Here is a 20,110-nt window from a genome sequence, read left to right as displayed (position 1 = left end):
ACCATTAGATTCAAAAACAATTATGTTTATAAATTAAAACTTTGTAATATGAAAATTTTGTTAAATAAAAATTCTGTATAGAAATTATAAAAGTAATATAAACTATAAAGTTTGACTAAATATAAAAATTCCTTTAAATATAAAATTCAAATAATTAAAACTGTTTAAATATGAAAATTCAATTCAATGTAAATTTCCCGCTTGTCTAAAACATTTGTGACATGCGCAATAATGCGACTGTTGTCAAAAAATGGTAAATGACGGAAAAATGGCGTCTGCAGTTGAATCCATGGTTGTCGATGAAAAACAGCTTCCAGATAAGCCAGTAGACAGAGAAAAGGTATTAATTTTCGTTCTTAATTTACACTTTTTTATAGTAGTCCTATTAAATATTTCATTCACCTAAAATTATGACAGTTTCAAATAGAAATGTATACCTAACCTTAAAAAAATAATTTACAAAGTTTTTGTTTCTTTTTTAAATTTATTTATATATTGTTTTGATAGGAAATTAATTTATTTTTAAAAATTTAAATCTTATTTGTTTAATTATAATTTTAGACATGTCCACTTTTGTTACGAGTTTTTTGCAACACAGGAAGGCATCATAATATGATGGAATACAGTAGGGGAAATGTTCCTTCAAACGAATTACAAATATACACATGGTAATATTTTTTTTTTAAATATAATAAGAAAATTTATATTAGCTATTTAATTACAATATATTGAAAGTGACATTTTTTTTTTAAATTAGAATTTATGTATAAAATAAAAAGTTTCAATTTTTTTTGTAATTATATTTTTTTTTTATTTTTCTATTTACTATTTTAATTTAGGATGGATGCAACTTTACGTGAAATTACTGGATTGGTAAAAGAAGTGAATCCTGATGCAAGAAGCAAAGGAACTTATTTCGATTTTTCATTAGTTACTCCAGAACAAAGAACACCTGGATATCGAATGAAGGAAATTGGAGTTACTTGCTCTGGACAAAAAGGAGCTGATGACAATAAAACTCTTGCACAAGCTAGGTAATAAAGCTATTAAAATATATTTATTAAATATATAATATTTATAATTATACATATTTTATAATTTTTAAATTACTTTTTTTGAAATATATATCATTATGGGTTAGTCCACTGACTTTCGTCTAATAGTAGTTGCGACCAAATTTTTAAAAAATCTAGTTTTAATATATGTGAAACTCCATGATTCCCTGAGATCATTAACCATAATATTATGGTAAAAATTTTATTCTCTTTAAAAATATTAAATATCAAATGTAGGTGGTTCACAATGTGATTTTGTAACCTTAAATTTTTCAATTTTTTTAAAAACGCTATTATTAAAAAACTATTAAAAATTAGATGTTGTAACTCACGAAAAACATAAATCATAAATATTTTCAAGATTTTTATTTACTTATAACTTTTTTGTCGGTACTCCGAAAAAATTGAGGTTTTGCACAAAAATTTTTTATAATATTCTTTACCTTCTATTAAAAACTTACGAAGGTGTTTTGCTTCGTTTTGGAGATATTAATTTTCAAAATATTTTATTTAAAAAGGTTAATTAAAAGACTTGAAGTTAACTAACCAAATTCAAACTGCTCCATTTTTTATAAAAATATATTAAAATGTAGCGATTTGAAATTGGTTAGTTAACTTCAAGTCTTTTAAATAACCTTTTTAAATAAAAAATTTTGAAAATTAATATCTCCAAAACGAAGCAAAACATCTTCGTAAGATTTTAATAGAAGGTAAAGAATATTATAAAAAATCTTTGTGCAAAACCTCAATTTTTTCGGAGCACCGACAAAAAAGTTATAAGTAAATAAAAATCTTGAGAATATTTAAATAAAATTTTTTTTAAAATCGTATATCATCCAAAAATAATAAATTTTTGCAATAATTCTTTCGTTCCTCTGTGCAGAATAAAGTGATTTATGTTTTTGGTGAGTTCCAACATTTAATTTTTAATAGTTTTTTAATAATAGCGTTTTTAAAAAAATTGAAAAATTTAAGATTACAAAATCACATTGTGATATTTAATATTTTTAAAGGGAATAAAATTTTTACCATAATATTATGGTTAATGAACTCAGGGAATCATCGAGTTTCACATATATTAAAACTAGATTTTTTTAAAATTTGGTCGCAACCACTATTAGACGAAAGTCAGTGGACTGACCCTTATATATTGAAATTTATATAAGTATCATTGTAAAAAATTTTGGAATTTTTTCCGGGGCGCATGATTATCTCATAAAAATCATTAGCTAGAATTTTCATTTGTATGAATTTCATTTGATAAAATTTCTATTTAAACGAATTTTCATTTTTCGAATTAGTATTTGAATTACTTTCTTTGTACACGAAATTTTATTTAACATAGTTTTTAGGTACCGAATTTTAATTGAATATAATTTTTATTTTACCAAATTTTTTGTTATCCAACTTTTTATTTTATAGAATTACAATTTAAACCAATTTTAATTTATCAAAATTCTCATTCAACAAAATTTTAGTTATTCGAATTGTTTAATGTGAGAATTTTTAATTTATCGAATCTCCATGTGTCACAATTTTTATTTTACGAATTTTTATTTGATAGAATCCCTAAAACAAAGAATTTCCATTTGATAGAAATTACAAACGGCCGAACAAGCAAGCATCAGAAAGATTTAATAATTTCTTATTAGTCTATTTTAAAAACTGCGCCGAAATCTTTCTGACATTTGTTTGTTCGGCCATTTGTAATTTCTATTAAATGAAAATTCCCTGTTTTAGGAATTCTACCAAAATAACAATTCGTGTAAATAAAAATTCTGACACATGGAGATTCGATAAATTAAAAATTCTCACATTAAACAATTCGAATAACTAAAATTCTGTTAAATGAGAATTCTGATAAATTAAAATTGAGTAAAATTATAATACTTTTAAATAAAAGGTGGATAAAAAGGAATTTCGTTAAAATAAAAATTATGTCAAATAAAAATTCGTTACATAAAAATTATGTTAAATAAAATTTCGTTTACAAAGAAAGTAATTCAAATATTAATTCGAAAAATGAAAATTCGTCTAAAAAGAAATTCTTACAAATATAAAAGTTCTTGCTAATGATTTTTATGGGATATTCATGCGCCCCTTTTTTCCGATGAAATAATAGGAAATTTTTCACAAATTAAGAGAAAAATTGATTCTACGACTGTTTAGTAGGAAACATTTCCGAAACAAGGAGAAAAAATAGTTTTTCTATAAAAAAAAAAAAAAACGGAAATTATTCTTTCAGAAAAATTTTCGAAAATAATGTATTTTTTCACCAATGTTAGTAGAAAATTTTTTCCAAAAAAAAAAAGAATACTTTTTCGATATAAAATGGAAATTATTCCTCACAATTTAGAAAAATTTTCTGAAATTAATAGAATTTTTAACCAATGTTAGAAAAGGAAATACATTATTTTTATTTAAATATTAACAATATTTATGACTTATATTAAATTTATGAAAATAAAACACTCTCCAGATAATTTAAAATATTAGTTATAAAATAAAAATTTACTATTTCATTAATTGATTCATAGTGACTAGAACTTAATTATTACTTTCTTCTTTAAAAAATTATTTTATTCTCATAAATATTAAACAGTAAAACAGGATGTCCAGCGATCATTTAAAAGCTTGAATTTTTCACCTTTAAAAAACTTGAAATTATCACGAATTGAATTTTTAATTTGATGAATCCATAATTTTGAAATATTATAAAAATCTTACAAAAAATTGTACGTAGAAAATATTTAGAAAAATTTATAAAAATCATCAAATTTTTCAAGACTTACAGTTCAAATTTTTAGAAATAATTGAATTTTATATAATTTAAAAAAGAAATTTTTGTAGATTTTAATTGCTGAAGATTTGTTTACTTTCAGACACTATTGAATTTTAGTACTGGAATTTTTAAATAGCTTTGCTTTTATGTTTCAGTAAATAAATAAATAAGATTTTTTGAAATGTAAATATAAACTTCATGAGACTTGAAATAAGAGTTTTAGTAAATTTTAATTACCGTAGATTTTTACAAAATTTTAATAATAATTAAGATATAGAGAATTTAAATGTAATTACATTTTAGTAGATTAGGAGTTAAATTTTTGGATAATAATAAAATTTCACATGTTTTATCAATTAAAACGTTTTGCAATTATTTTAATGTTGAAAGTTATTTACTTTCGAGAACTTTATACAAATTTCTGAAAAAATTTACTTTAAATTTTCGAAAATAATTAATATTTATAAGAGCAGCAATAATATTTTTAAAATAATTTTTGTAAACTCATTTACATTGTTAATGTACATTTGCAAATAAATAAATTTCTCTGGGAATTCAAATTAATGTGTTAAAAGCAATATTTGTAATTTGAAAATTAAATTATCAATGAAGTTTATTAAAATTTCTAAAAATGATAAAATTTGCAGAGTTTTATTATTTATTTATTATACATGTAGAAAATTTAATATAAAAGCTAATTTTAATTAATATTTTTTATAAATAAATATTAAAAAAAAAATATAGAAAAAATTTGCAAATTTAATTTTAGGAAAGTTGCCATTTAAAATTTTGACATATTATTTTAATCATAAAAGATATTAAATTACAAATTTCAATAATAATTCAGTTCGAAGAATTAATTAAAAATTTTGAAAAAATGAAGTTTTTTAAAAAAAATTTTGAAATTTAATTGAATTTTTGAAAATATTTAACAAAAAGAATTTTAAGAAATATAAAATTTCATATTTGAGAAAAATTATTTTGGACCTTGAATTTTTTTTTTCGAAAAAAAAAGTTCCTGGACACCCTGAGTAAATTTACAATAAATTTAATTTAAAAATAAGTTGACAGTAAATTTTTTTTCTTTTAGGTTTACAATAGGAGACTACCTTGATATTTCTATCACTCCGCCAAATAGAATGATTCAACCAGGCATGCGACGTGGTGGTCTCAGACAATACTGATAGTGAGATTTATTATTATTTAATAAATCATTCATTGCATTTAATTTACATTTAAAATTTATACTTTTAAAACATAAATCTCCATTTTTATCGACAAAAATATTGACAATAGACAAAGAGAGCCGTCAAATGTAAGAAAAAAAAAAAAAAAAAAATCAACAATTACAATAATTTATCATTCAACAATAATTATGATAAAAATAATTAATAAGTTAATTTTATTGATTAATAAATTTAAAAAATGTGACTATTTCTTTTATTAAATATTTATTTTTTAATTTAACTTTTTTTCTTTTTTTGTAACTATATAATATTATTTAAAATCTTAAAATGTGAAAGCAATATCTTACTTTTATTTCTTAATTTTATAAAAAAAGAGAGATAAATCTTGCTTTTTTCAAAATATTTGATTTTAAATAAAATCTAAAATTAATTCATTGTACGTGGAAAGAATGTTGTTGAGCTTGCTTTTAATTTTGGATCATGTAATATTCGGCAAATTTCCCATTTTGATGTTGGCCACATATTATTCATATCTTTGGTATTTATTTCCTCTATTAGACTTAATAGTCGAACAAGAAATTCAGTTAATTTTTCAGTTGTACCAGATCTTAATTTTTGAAATTGTTTCGCTAAAATTTTAAAGAGATTATTTAAAAAAAATTTCTTTTTTTTTAGAAATACTTGAATATAAAACTCACTTGTTGGATAGATTGTGCCATTAATGGAGACTTTTTGTTGTGTAATAGATGCCATTATTCTTTTTACAAGAAGATTTTGTGTACTTCTTGACAATGGTCTTAATCGTGAAACAAATCGCATAAGATATTCAATTACATATCTAATCCAGGGATTCAATTTTTGAAGGCACTGCCTTGGATTAGAACTTTGTATTACAATTTGACTTAATGCCTCTGTATCTAAAATGGGTCTTCTTAATGATTCTATCCATTCGTATAAAAGACTTGATAAAATTTCAATATCAGTTTCTAACTGTAAGCGCTGCCAAGCAGTGGAACGTATATTTAAATCATTCTATAAAAAAAAACATATTTATGAATAATTACAAAATATTTTATTCAATTTTAATAATTGAATATTAAAAACGTAATCAATAATTTGATTTTTTTTACCTGATAATGATGTATTTTTCGTTTTTTCTCATCAGCTAAATTTTCATAATTGCAAAGTAATAATTTGATAGCCTCATCCGCGGAAACAGTTTCGAAACTTTGCATGTGTGCGGCATTTTTTAAATTGATATGTGCTTGAATTTCTTTATAACAATTATTGTCAAAAAGTTCTTGTCCCCTTATACCATCGCTAAGAACATCGTCTATGCAACTGTCATCCAGTGCTTTTAAGTAAAAAAAATAATTTAAAATTTTAATATAATAATTTTTGCAATAAAAAAAGCCTAAATAATTTTAATTTCAAACGTTGTTCATATTTGGGACATACCATGTCAAATTTATTTTAAAAAATTTCTTTTTGACTGAAACATTTTTTTTTGCAAAATCTTTATAAAAAATATATATTACTTTTTTTGGATTTGATAAAAATTATAAAATTATTTTTAAATTTAAATTCGCCAAAAACAAAGTACTTTTAAAATGTATTTTTCTTTGTCATACTAATAGATTAAAAATTAATTAGAGATGAAAACAAAAAAAAAAAAAAAAAAAACATTGGGACAAATAGTTTTAATTAGTTTACGCCAAAGTTTTGAAATCTAAATGATTTTATCTTCGTGGGAGTCTATAAAAAATACATAAAATGTTAGTGCTAAAACAAAAATAATAAATAAAATTATAATCAAAACATAAAATAAACTAAAATTAAAAATAAAAGATTATGTTAATTTATTACGAATAAATGAGGTAAATAATATATTAACAAAATTTAATAATAAATATATTAATGTTAATAAAAAAAAATTAAATAATTTGTTAGGAAAACATTACAAAAGAACATAGAGAAGAAGAAAAATAATAAATTATGACAAAATTAAAATAAGGAAATAAATAAAGTAAATAATACAAAATAAAAATTATAAAATAAAGTAACTAAAATAATTTTACGTATCAAAAGATTAAATAATCTAGTTTGCAGAAATGCTATAAAAAAAGAAAGCAAAAATAGTCTAAATAAAATTACTGATTTGGATAATTTTATTAAATTTTGTATAGTTATGGTGACGTTATTTTTTACTACATATTTAAAATATTGAACAAAAATCGAATAAATTTCATGTAAATTATTATTTATTATTTGTTAGTATGATAAAGAAAAACGAATTTCAAAAGTACTTTGCTTCTGGCGATGTTAAATTTACAAAAAAATAATTCTATAATTTTTATTAAATAAAAAATACTGGTTTTCTTATTTTTCATAAAGATTTCGAAAAAAAATGTTCATTAATTTTAAACGAATTTTCTTTTCAAGATTGAAATTTATATTTACAAAACGTATGCGAATTCGTTAGAAACTATTAGTCAGAAAAACTTTTAATTACAAACATTATTTTAAAAAAACGGTTTTAAGAAAAAGCAAATCGTACATTTTAATATTAAAGTTTAAATAAATATTTAAATTTTTTGTTATTTTCATACCAGGAAATACGGAAGAACATGAAGGGGCGTCTGGTGATATACAAAATACATTTTCTGTTACGTCGTTTAAAGTTTCACTAGATGATACCTGAGTATTAGAATTATTATCACTTTTTGAAGAATCTGAAAACGATTAACAATTTAATATTTGCATTTGTTTCACAATGAATCATTCCATATTTCATTCAATGTTATTGCGGTCTATTTTTAGAAAAATCTGATAATTCCTAGAAATGATTTTTGAAATTCGTATTAATATATTTTAAACAATTATTTTATAAACAAATTTTTTTTTTCGTAGAACTTGAAATTCTACAAGAATTAAAATTTAAACTTCTTTTATAATTTCTCTATTATTTTTCATCAATAATTAAAAAAAAATATATGTTAATAAAATTTCTAAAATTGAATTTTTGTGGGTTTTTTTTTGGTAAAATTTACCCAACTGTAAAAATAACCATTTTTTATTTGTTAATTAATTTTTAAATTCTAAATTTTTTTAACGTCCCTTAATATGGTAAACATTTAAAAATAAACAAAAAGGGGAAAAAAATTAAACTTATTAAAAAAAACAAATACAAAACAAAAATTTTTTTGTTCTTAAGAAAGCACAACCTGACTGTTATAATAAATTACTTTACAAAACATAAAATAAAATTACATAATACAAAAACTCATTAAAACATAAGTTTTCAATCTTTGCAAATCAATTTTATTTTCGTCATTTAAATTAGAAAATTCAATTTCACTACTGTAAAAAAATGTCACTTTCTTGTATGTTCGAGAATTATTCTTTTAAAATTTTTAAATAAAAAGTATAAATTAATCCTGGTTACAATTGATTTGATTTTTTTCAAAGTGTATTTGTTTTAATTCACAGTAAATTATTAAAATATAAAAAATATATTTAATTATATAATTATTATTTCTATATTATTACCATTTGCTAGTATCCTCAGTTGCTTACACAACACACAAAATTAATATTTTTCCCATTACAATATGCTTATTTAAGGGAGGAGGGAGGGGTCCAAAACCCTTGAAAATATGCTTACGTAATACTTGAATGGCCCCAATATATTTTCGTGAGTTTTTGTATTTTATAATTATATTTTTATATTCTTTGTAAAAAAAAAATTTTAATATGCCTACAAATTATCAGATTTTTCTGATAATTCTAAAAATAAAATTTATATAATATTATTTACCCATTTAATTTCGTTGTTTCTGACCTTTTTTATTCATTTTTAATTAAAATTCAAATTTCAAAGTATAAATATAAAAAATTTTATCAAAAATATATTGTACGGATATAAAAAAAAAATCATGCCCATACAAATTATCAGATTTCTCTAAAAATAAGGAGCAAACAACTTTGAATTTATATAATGGATTGACCCTTGTAATATTAAAAATAAAAACGACAATAATTAATAAAAAAAAAAAAAAATTATTAGCATTCTCACTTAAATACGATAAATCCAAAGATGAATCTGTCCATGAATGCTTCATTTTTACTTCTTGTTGTTTAAGTTTTTCCAATACATGCGAAATAAATCGCTGTGTAAATGGAGATGAAGAAATTGTAAATTCAATTTCTGCTGGTGAATTATCTTCTTGACAATCACATAATTGTAAAATTCGTTCACAAATTATAAAAATAATCTGATAAAAAATTATAATTTGATTTAATTTTTTTTTTCGTTTATAGCGCGAGAATTTTTTTTTTTTAAATAAAAAATTTACCTTTGGTATTTGTTTAAAAGTTCGTTGTTCATATCCATGTAAAATATTATACTGTCTATTGAGATATGAATGAAGACTGCAATATCCTAAATTGCAAATATAACTACTTCTTGGAAATACAATCATTTGTGGAAGAACAAAGTTCTGAAATTCTTGAATGCACAAGATTTGACCTCTTGTTTGAATTGCATTAGGCCTCTTTAATCGAACGAATCTTATGGCATCGCTTGCTCTAACTCTTAAATTATAAACGAGATAGCAAGCAATAAGTACTCCTGTTCTTCCCAGTCCTGAAAAAAAAATGTAAAAATACAATTTCTTTTTTACAAATATACAGTTTTTATAAAATTAGTATTTCTGCTATAATAAAAAAAAACAATTCTTGTTTAGAAATTAAGGCAAAAGTTTGATACAAAATAGAAAAAGTAGTTAAAGGATGAAGTAGAGAATGATTAGTAGATAATCTGTCACGAAACCCTTTTAGGTTGATGATAAGAAAAATCGATAGACTCAAATATGCCCTATAGCTAAATATAGCCAAAAATTCTGATAAGAATCAAAATAGTTAGGTTTATGTGAAGAGAAGATATTAGTCATATGGATCAATATGGAAATTTGCTTTCGAACTAACAATTCTCTTAAAGATAGTAGTTACTAAATTTGTTTTCTTTTCTCTACTTTGAATATAGAATTATGTTTATCACACTCTATTTATTATTCATTATTTAAAAATAGAACATCTTATAATGAAAAATATTATTTTTATTTAGAGGAAAAAAATTTTTTTTTTGAAAAATAGATTTAAAAATTTTCCCTCTAAAATATATGGGGCATTTCATAGGAAATTTTCATTCAAAATTTTTTTTGTCCGAAACATTTTTTTTTCGAAATCTATATGAAAAATAAGGAAATACGTATTTTTTTATTTTTTTAAATTGATGAAAATGAAGGAAGTTATGATTTTTTGAAATTTAAAGTCAACGATGGAAGTGTGTTTTTGGAACATTTTTTAATCTATTATATAATAATAAAATGCTTGGTCTGTCCTGTCCTAACTTGAAGTTGGCCTTTTCTGATTTCACGTGTTTTTTTGAATAGTAATCTTATGACGTGTCAAATTTTGACAATTTTTTTTTCTTATTTTTGCCAAAGTTGTTTAATTGTGTTTCCAAATTTCGGAATAAGTTTCTTTAAAATTCCAAATTCAAAAATTCAATTCACGAAGCTGAAGTACACAACGTTTACCAACGAAATTTTTTTTAAAGTTGTATATTGATTCAAAAATTGTATAAAAATACAAAAAATTTATGATGAGAAAAAAAATGCGCCAGGAAATTTCGTACAAGATAATAATTTGAAAAAAATTTATTTTTAAAAATTTATTTTTAAGGTACCATGGGCCAACGAATACCTATTAAATATTAATTTAACTTCTGTTATGGGTACGTTATTTTTGAGCACATATTTGAAAAATTTGAAAAAAATGAACAAATTTCATATATACACGGAGAGAAATCTGCTGCGATTTTTGCTTGTGCTGTCTTTATTAATTTCATAAGTCATTTTTCGATACAATTTTAGCTTAAGACTGGAATAATTTAAATATGAATTCATGTATTTAATGTAATGGAGTGTATCAAACAAAAAACACAAGTCACGGGTGTTAATTTTGTATGAATTTCACATAAAAACTGCAAAGGGGACATGTCATAAAAGTATTAGATCCTCTCTTATAAAATTTGCAAGAATGCCATCTGATTTTCAGGTGGAATTTATACAACACAATCTTACCTCCGTATACACACAGCATTTCACACACACAATCATTGTATGCTGGTGATTCCGAGGAACGGAACGCACAATGCGCACGCTCGTGTTTTACTATGCGTTTTTAACCGCGAAATTTAAAATAATTTTATTTAAAATTTTTTTTAAAATATTTGTTGCCAATAAGTGATTGTTTATTAAACAGTAAAATAGAAAATTTTAAATACTAAAATTTTTAAATATTTATTAGCTAAAATGTTATTTGTTCTTTTAAAAACAGAATCTATTAAAAATAAAAAACAATTAAAAAATTTAATATTAATTACATTTGTATAAATTTATAATTATATTTATTCATTGTATTTATATATTTGTTATTATATTATGGGTATGAGTATTATTTTTATATTAAATATTAAAATATAATCACCAATATAGTATTAATATTATATATTTACATATTTATTACATTAATTAATAATTTTAATTTAATTAATTAATATATGAAATTAATTAAATATTAATAAAATATTATATATATTCAGAAAATTATCTATGGATAAATTAAATTTTATTTTATTTAATAAATAAATCGAGAATAAAGTCGAATTATTTATAATGTATGCATTATAAATAATTCGATTTTATTTATTATTTTTCTATTTTACTTTTTAATAAACAACCACTTATTGGCAACAAATATTTTTAAAAAAATTTTAAATAAAATTATTTTAAATTTCGCGGTTAAAAACGCATAGTAAAACACGAGCGTGCGCATTGTGCGTTCCGTTCATCGGAATCACCAGCATACAATGATTGTGTGTGTGAAATGCTGTGTGTATACGGAGGTAAGATTGTGTTGTATAAATTCCACCTGAAAATCAGATGGCATTCTTGCAAATTTTATAAGAGAGGATCTAATACTTTTATGGCATGTCCCCTTTGCAGTTTTTATGTGAAATTCATACAAAATTAACACCCGTGACTTGTGTTTTTTGCTTAGAAACTATTTTTACAATAAATACTTGAATTTATGCTAAAAATGCAAGTGTCGTGCCATGTAATTAAAGTAATTTACTCATCCAAGCAAAAATCGCAGCAGATTTCTCTCCGTGTAGCATAATTTTTAATTTATTAGTACAATAGATTAAAAAATGTTCCAAAAACACACTTTCTTCGTTAACGTTAAATTTCAAAAAATCATAACTTCCTTCATTTTTATCAAATAAAAAAATAAAAAAATAAAAAAATACGTATTTCTTTATTTTTCATATAGATTTCGAAAAAAAAATTTTCAATGAAAATTTCCCATAAAATGCCCCATATATAGTAGAATATTTTCCTAATAATTTAAAATACAAATTCAACAATAAAAAAATGCAAATATCAAAACAAATCATTTTTTTTTTTAATTTTAAAATTTCATTATTTTTTCATAAAGAAAATAATCTTTTGTAAATTAAAATGATACAATTTACAATTAGATGTGAATATATTAATTTGATGAATAATAAATTTTCAATGATATGTACTAATTTATCTATAATGTCAACTTAATATCCACATTATTGATTTTTGCGGATAATTAATTGAGTTCAAAATGCAAATGGGTTTTAGAATAGCGTGTTTAATCATTGATTTACCTGCATGACAGTGAATCGCAACTCTTCCTTCTTGCACAGAAAAGGTCACGACCTTGACCATGTCTAGAAGTTTTTCCATGGTAGCTGCTCCATAGTCCTTCCATGCAAAATTGTAACAATATACTGAAAAATAATTATTTTTGTTTTCAATTGCAGAATTTTCTTTACTAACTGAAAAATAAATCGGTCATATTATAATAAAATCATATTTTTTTAAAAACTATTTTTTTCAAACATAAATTTATTAATTTTAAAATTTATTTATGCTAAATAAAAAGAAATTTAACTTAAATAAAAAATTTATAAATTTTTCCCAAATATTGGAATTGAGAAAATTGAGAATTTTGTCTAAAAAAAAAAAAATTATTGACACTCTAGGGCTATTATTTAAAAAACATAAATCATATTATTTATAATCATAATGAATTAAAAAATATATTAAACTCTCAGTAATTAATTAATTTACTGATTATTTTTAAGGATTGTTATTATTATTTATTATTATTATTATTATTATTTATTATTATTTAAGGATTGAAATAATAATAATTTAAGGATTAAATTAAAAAATGATATTTATTTATCTTTTAACGCAAAATGAAACAATTTTTGAAGATCTTAGTTATCTACTTATTTTAGCAAAAATTATATTGAGTCAAAATCTTTCGTCAAATACTGATTTTTTTTTCTTTCAGCTGGAAGACAAACATCGCAATTTTTATCAAATTTTTTTTTTTTAATTATTTTACATCTTGAAATATTCTCTACAATCGTAATTTTTTCGATGTTGTTAAAAATATTTTTATTTTATATTATTATTATTATTTTAAATTAAGACAAAATTAAAATAAAGAAATAAATAAAGTAAATAATACAAAATAAAAATTATAAAATAAAGTAACTAAAATAATTTTACGTACTAAAAAATTAAATAATCTAGTTTGCAGAAATGCTATAAAAAAAGAAAGCAAAAATAGTCTAAATAAAATTACTGATTTGGATAATTTTATTAAATTTTGTATAGTTATGGTTACGTTATTTTTTACTACATATTTAAAAAAATTTTATATTATTATTATTTATATTAAGTAATAAATAAAATAAATATTTTCTTCAAAAAATATATAAATGAAATTAAATAATTTTGTAACAATAAAAAAAAAAAAAATTTCTCGTATAGACGATATTTCAATGGATAAACTAAGCTGATTGTTTAAAAAAAAATTGAATGAAAATTGCAATTTTTATCTGAGCTGAAAGAAAGAAAAACAAAAATGTTAAAAAATCATTATTTTCAACGAAAAATTAGTAACTAGATCTTCCAAAATTGATTATAATTAATTTTTCTAATATTTATTCAAATATTTATTTAAGTTTATTTAAGTTTTGGTAAAAAGATATGATTTTAGAAAAAAAGTTCTTTGTCTATTTTTATTGTATACATTCAAAGAAAAATATATTTTGTAAATATAAATATTTGTGACAAATAAATTTTACTTTCCCTGGCGGATTCGATTTGCGTAATGTCTACTTAACTAAGCGGACTTTAGGTAGACATTAGGTAGACATGTAAAAAAACGTATAAAAAAGCTATTAATCGACTTATTATGATAAAAAAAAGTTGATAAAAGGGTAAATGAATGTTTATAGAGTAAATTTGTACAAAATTTGTAATTAATAAAGCAATAAATAATTAATAATGAATGGAAATGTGCGCGAGGTACCTGATCAGTTCAGCTGTACAATTATTTTCGTGCTATTTTCATGAAAAGAATATAAATTAACTGCAAAAACAATTGATATTTATAAAAAAGTGTAAAATTGATTTAATTTTATTGTTTGCAATACGAATTATTAAATAATAATTAAGTTTTTATCAAATGTGAATAGTGTTGTGAAAACCTGTGAAAACTAATGAGTTACTACATTACCGATCGCATATGAGAGATGGCGCCACCAGTTTTTACAATACAGTGCGAGCTTGTTTTCTTCCAAGCTTTTGCTTTGAAAGAAAATAAAAAGTGAATTTTAAAATGCAGAATAAAGTTATACAAATAATTATTGATTTCATAATTGTTTCTCGTCCAAAATTACGGACATGATTGCAGCTTTTTTGTTACACTCATCGAGAACTTTTTATTATCATATGCGATCGGTAATGTAGTAACTCATTAGTTTTCACAGGTTTTCACAACACTATTCACATTTGATAAAAACTTAATTATTATTTAATAATTCGTATTGCAAACACTCAAATTAAATCAATTTTACACTTTTTTATAAATATCAATTGTTTTTGCCGTTAATTTATATTCTTTTCATGAAAATAGCACGAAAATAATTGTACAGCTGAACTGATCAGGTACCTCGCGCACATTTCCATTCATTATTAATTATTTATTGCTTTATTAATTACAAATTTTGTACAAATTTACTCTATAAACATTCATTTACCCTTTTATCAACTTTTTTTTATCATAATAAGTCGATTAATAGCTTTTTTATACGTTTTTTTACATGTCTACCTAATGTCTACCTAAAGTCCGCTTAGTTAAGTAGACATTACGCAAATCGAATCCGCCAGGGATTATGCCAAATAACAATTTTATTTTAAACAGAAATTATAGTTCATAAATTATATTTTTATTTAATTTAACTATACATTATTTTCAGTTGAAAAAAAAAATTACTCAACTAGTAAATTTTTATTATAAGAATTCGTTTATAATATCGAATAAATTAAAATTCATGTATTATCTTAATGTATTTCTAAAAAATTACTAAAAAGTAAAATTTTCTTTTCTACTGGTGTATGAAGAATATAATCACAATGTTCGTTATGACAAATTAATAGCTCTTTAATCAAAGTTTCAATAAATTTTTGTTTGAAAAACAAATTAGTTTTGTAGGGGAATAACTTAAATGCAAATGAGCTCAATCTGATTTAATGTCTGTCGAGTTGCAAACTAAGTAAGTCCATTTGTATATATATATATACATATACATATTATACATTTGCTGCATTGCATGTTCTAACTTCGATTTGTAAGGATATTTCTGTGCAAGTAATATTACAATGAATCTTGTCTCTTACTTGTTCAAGGGCTACAATTAGTTTCCATATTACAAAAAAATAATTTTACTATTTATTTTTTTGTAAAAATTAACGTTTAATTGCTTCTTCTAACTTCAACCTCCTTTTTTCATATAAAAATTAATTTTACGTTTTTTCATAATTATAATTTATATGGAAAAAATTTGACTTTGGAAATAAATTAAAAAATTTATTTTTATCAAATATTGTTTCAAATACAGAAATTTAATGGTTCGAATAAAATTCATTTCATTCAAATACATGAATATTTACTTGGCTTAAATAAATATTTATTCTATAATAGTCAAGTTAATATTAACGTAGAAATTTTCAATTTTTTTAATTTTCATGTATATTCAAATAAATTAATTCATATTTTTCTCATGTTGCAAAGAAATATCTAAAAATATTTAAAGCTTTTTAATTTTTTCATTAACGGTAAATTTATCAAAAATAGTATCGATGCCCATATATCTGAGTAAATGAAATAATTTTTTTTAATAATTTTTTCTTTAATTGTAAATTTAGAAACAGTATATATTGATAATATAATTTTAATTCCTTTTTTGTTTTCATTGGGCAAAATAATTCTTGAATTATAAAAATAAATTTCTAATAGAAAAACAAAAATTTATTTAAATTTATTTCTCACTTTTAGTTATTCTTTCAAATATGTTTAGGTTTTGTTTTATGATATCAAATAATAATTATTATCGTTAATATTATGTAAATATATTTTTAATGTATACATAATATGAACTTACTGCCATTTTTCATAAAATCGCCTGGGTTGTATGTGAAACCACTTTTTTCGAGTCGAGGTCCACAACTTGCGTGTTCTCCTGGTGTTTGTAAATTTATTAACGTTTTTATACTCCACCCTTGAAATTGTGCGATTATGTGATCTTTTGAAATTTGTTGCGTATTTGGTCTTGCCATTGCAAGAACATCGTCCGTTACCCTAAAAAAACAAAAATTATTTCATTAAATAACAAAAAAAAAAAAAAAAATTATTAGTTATTTTTGCTCAAAATAAAATAATTTCTATTCTTTAAATTATAATATTTATTTATTATTAAAATTGATTTCTGAAAATATTTTTTGAGAAACATTTATTAGGAAAAGAAAAAAATATTTTATTTTATAGAGAAACTAAACCGTATGATATAATGGGATATGGTATATATTCTTTTAATATGCGAGAGTTTATAGATTTTTTTTATTATCTTTTGTTATTATGTTTGATGACAGTGAGTGGTATCAATTCAGTAAATCACAATATTGTACTTGAGTGTTAGCAAACACGCATGGTTTAATAATTTAGTATTTGTATATGATTTTTTATTTTATTGTATTTTATTAATGGTTTTTTAGCATTATTATCTTTCACTATTTGATAAAGTTACAATCAATATAGATTTTGAATAAATATAATAAATAAAATTTTCAAGATAAATTAATTATTCATTTCATTTATTATTCAATTATTAATTTTTTACCTTTCAAGATACATTTTAATGATAATAAAAAAATATATTATTTATATTACATTACATAATTGTATCATGTAATTTTTTTTTCAATTATATAAATTAATAAAAAAAAAAAAATTATATAATTATTAATGGGAAAATACGTTTAAATAAAATGTGAATTATTTTTAAAAAAAACTACTATAATTGTAGTATGTAATATTTTTTTAATTATAATTTAATTAATTATTTTTTTAAAAAAATGATATATTTACCAATGGGAAAAGATGTTTTTTATTGCCATGTGTACAGGTGGCCATGATTTTGAATTTTCGTATTTGCATCGAGAACCACAAAAAATAGCACACTGTATTGCTAATGGTGTAAATTTGCGTAAATTTTCTGAAAATTTATTATATCCAGCTTCTATAGTATTTGAATCTTGATTCGTAAGAGCCGCTGGTACCAGGGAACTGATATCCATCCTGAAAATAATATTTCACTTTATATCTGAATTGAAAAAAAAAATTAAAAAAAAAAAAATTGTAAAATGTTTATAATTTATTTTTAAAAAAAATTTTTTCAATTTAAATTTTGCAATATTCACTTTGTTATTCAATCAAGGATATAAAAAATATTTACAATATTTTAATTAATATTAATCTCATTATTTTTAAAATATTTATTTTATACACAGCACATATAATAATAAAAATAATAATAATAATAAAAAAAAAATAATAATAATAATAATAAATAAATAAAATAAAAACAAGAAATTTATATATATTACAAAATTAATAAAATATTAAAAAATATTGATATTATTCTAAAAAAGTAATATTAAATAGAAAAATATTAATAATTATATTTTGAAAAAAATATATTTTTGAAAATTTTATTTAAATGTATACTTACGTTTATAAAAAATTTTATTGTTTCACTATCCATTATAAACATTAATTATAAAATGTTTAGTTTTTGTTTTTTTAGCGCATTACTAGAAAGCACAACATATTTCTCTATACTGATTTGTTGAAGCTGTGGATAACAACTGAGAACAATTGTCCTGAATGATCAATGGAAAAAACACTATATTCTGCTGGAGAGAGTTATATAGAAAGGTTTGTTGGCGCCAGCGCGTGCCACTCAAATTAAAAATCCCAAAATCCTTATGCGCCGACGTAACATTTGAATATATATATATATTAATTATCTACCTTCATTAATAAATAAATCTATGACATTTATTATTTTAATACAATAATATTTTTACATATATAATAAAAATAATAAATTGAATTAATTTATTTATTTTAAATAAATATAATAATATATAATAAAAATGAAAAAAAATACAATTTGTTAAATATTTTTTAATAAAAAAAAAACAGAAAAACTTTGCAGACATTATGATAAGGAAAATTAATTAAAATTGTTAATTTCATATTTATATTTAATATTCTATAATTGAAATAATTTAATGTAATTTAATGTTAATTAAATTCTGCATCAAAATTATTTTTAAAAACCATTAATTTAAAATATTGAAATTTTATTATCAGGATTTCAATAATTTAAAAATTTTCCACTTAACAAAAACTCAGTGTATAAGTTAAAAATGAAATTTTGCATTCATTATTATTAATAATAAAAATAGTAATATATAATAATTTTACCTTGATAAGTTTTAAGAAGAATAATAAAATTTAGAAAGAAAATGTATAATGATGTGGCACTAACTTATCAATGTACGCGCCTGCTCCACTGGTCTGAGAAAAATACGTTAGTTACTATAACAACCGCTAGATGGATGGTTGAAAGTTAACCCTCAATTGAGATGACTCTACTCTTCTATATAAGAACATGATATTCGCTGTTTAAAACAGTTTACTGTTAGGGTCTCTACGTATAGTAGAGAATTAGGGAATTTCACAGTGGTAGGTATCTCAGCTATGCTGATTACTTTATCTGAAGGCTGGGAATATCTTTTTCCCTTTTTTGAAAGCGCCTTTAGTTGCGCGATTGTAGTATAACGGGTGTTTTTTTTATTGCGTTAAATTTTAATGAGTTTCCAGCCCTCAAATAATAAATATAAAATAAAACTCTTATAAAGTAAAAGAGTGCTTCAATGAAATAGATGCTTGAATTTTTATTTGTTACCTTATTTATTTATATTTTTTGATAAATACGAGACAAATACTAAAAAAAAATATATTGAATTACCCTGATGTTTTTATTATTGCATATTTCAATAAATTAGTATTTTAAACGATAAAATATTCTCCAACAGTAATTAATATAAAATATATTATTACTAATAATTAATAAGAGTAATTTATTGAATAATAATATTACTATATGATGAAGCATTCATAAGCTCTCAGTCCGGGGATTATTAATATAATATATAATTTCTTATTCTTATTTAATTAAATTTACGTGACACATCGATTCTGAGAAGCAAATGAGTTCAAACATGTGGCTGATAAACTATAAACATAAATGTTTAGGGAAGTATCACCCACATTCTATTATCTCTAATACAAAAGAAACAATAGTATTGTTAAAATTTAAAGGGACATTATATCCTTAATTTCTATCATTCAATATAATAAAACACGTTCTAACTATATCATCAGATAAGATTTTAAACATGTAGTAAAATTTATGAATGAAAATACGTTAGTATTTTTCTTTTTTTTTTGCTTTTCCAAATTCTATATTATACTTATATATATTTATATTCTTCTCT

The 20,110-nt window shown here is 21.5% G+C and overlaps 2 protein-coding genes across 2 annotated transcripts; one reads left to right on the top strand and one right to left on the bottom strand.

Moving 5' to 3' along the window:
* The first annotated feature begins 223 nt into the window (after positions 1-223).
* On the top strand, positions 224-5,268 carry LOC127285985 (histone deacetylase complex subunit SAP18). The gene is made up of 4 exons (XM_051312234.1): positions 224-340; positions 562-668; positions 840-1,034; positions 4,928-5,268. The coding sequence occupies exons 1-4, from the start codon at positions 251-253 to the stop codon at positions 5,019-5,021; spliced, it is 486 nt and encodes a 161-aa protein (XP_051168191.1). The 5' UTR covers positions 224-250; the 3' UTR covers positions 5,022-5,268.
* On the bottom strand, positions 5,079-18,524 carry LOC127285975 (protein tyrosine phosphatase domain-containing protein 1-like). The gene is made up of 10 exons (XM_051312221.1): positions 18,274-18,524; positions 17,631-17,840; positions 16,648-16,844; positions 12,790-12,912; positions 9,380-9,669; positions 9,100-9,298; positions 7,634-7,756; positions 6,155-6,378; positions 5,723-6,056; positions 5,079-5,653 (listed from the first exon to the last, which is right to left on the bottom strand). The coding sequence occupies exons 2-10, from the start codon at positions 17,837-17,839 to the stop codon at positions 5,451-5,453; spliced, it is 1,902 nt and encodes a 633-aa protein (XP_051168178.1). The 5' UTR covers position 17,840; positions 18,274-18,524; the 3' UTR covers positions 5,079-5,450.
* Between the last annotated feature and the right edge of the window lie 1,586 nt (positions 18,525-20,110).

The sequence above is a fragment of the Leptopilina boulardi genome, unplaced genomic scaffold, assembly GCF_019393585.1.
Source record: "Leptopilina boulardi isolate dan_hultmark-lab unplaced genomic scaffold, ZJU_Lbou_2.1 LbouV2_121, whole genome shotgun sequence".
Taxonomy (NCBI): Eukaryota; Metazoa; Arthropoda; class Insecta; order Hymenoptera; family Figitidae; genus Leptopilina; species Leptopilina boulardi.
Note: the sequence above shows the minus strand (reverse complement) of the source record. Positions and strands in the feature narration are given on the sequence as shown.

What these genes read in the sequence shown, in the direction of transcription:
- LOC127285985 (XM_051312234.1), top strand. Translation starts at nt 251, where the DNA reads ATGGTAAATGACGGAAAAATGGCGTCTGCAGTTGAATCCATGGTTGTC. An exon ending in AGCCAGTAGACAGAGAAAAG is followed by an intron (nt 341 to 561) that starts GTATTAATTTTC and finishes TTATAATTTTAG; the next exon opens with ACATGTCCACTTTTGTTACG. An exon ending in GAATTACAAATATACACATG is followed by an intron (nt 669 to 839) that starts GTAATATTTTTT and finishes ATTTTAATTTAG; the next exon opens with GATGGATGCAACTTTACGTG.
- LOC127285975 (XM_051312221.1), bottom strand. Translation starts at nt 17,839, where the DNA reads ATGGATATCAGTTCCCTGGTACCAGCGGCTCTTACGAATCAAGATTCA. An exon ending in CGATTTTATGAAAAATGGCA is followed by an intron (nt 12,913 to 16,647) that starts GTAAGTTCATAT and finishes ATTATTTTTCAG; the next exon opens with TATATTGTTACAATTTTGCA. An exon ending in TGCGATTCACTGTCATGCAG is followed by an intron (nt 9,670 to 12,789) that starts GTAAATCAATGA and finishes TTTTTTTTTCAG; the next exon opens with GACTGGGAAGAACAGGAGTA.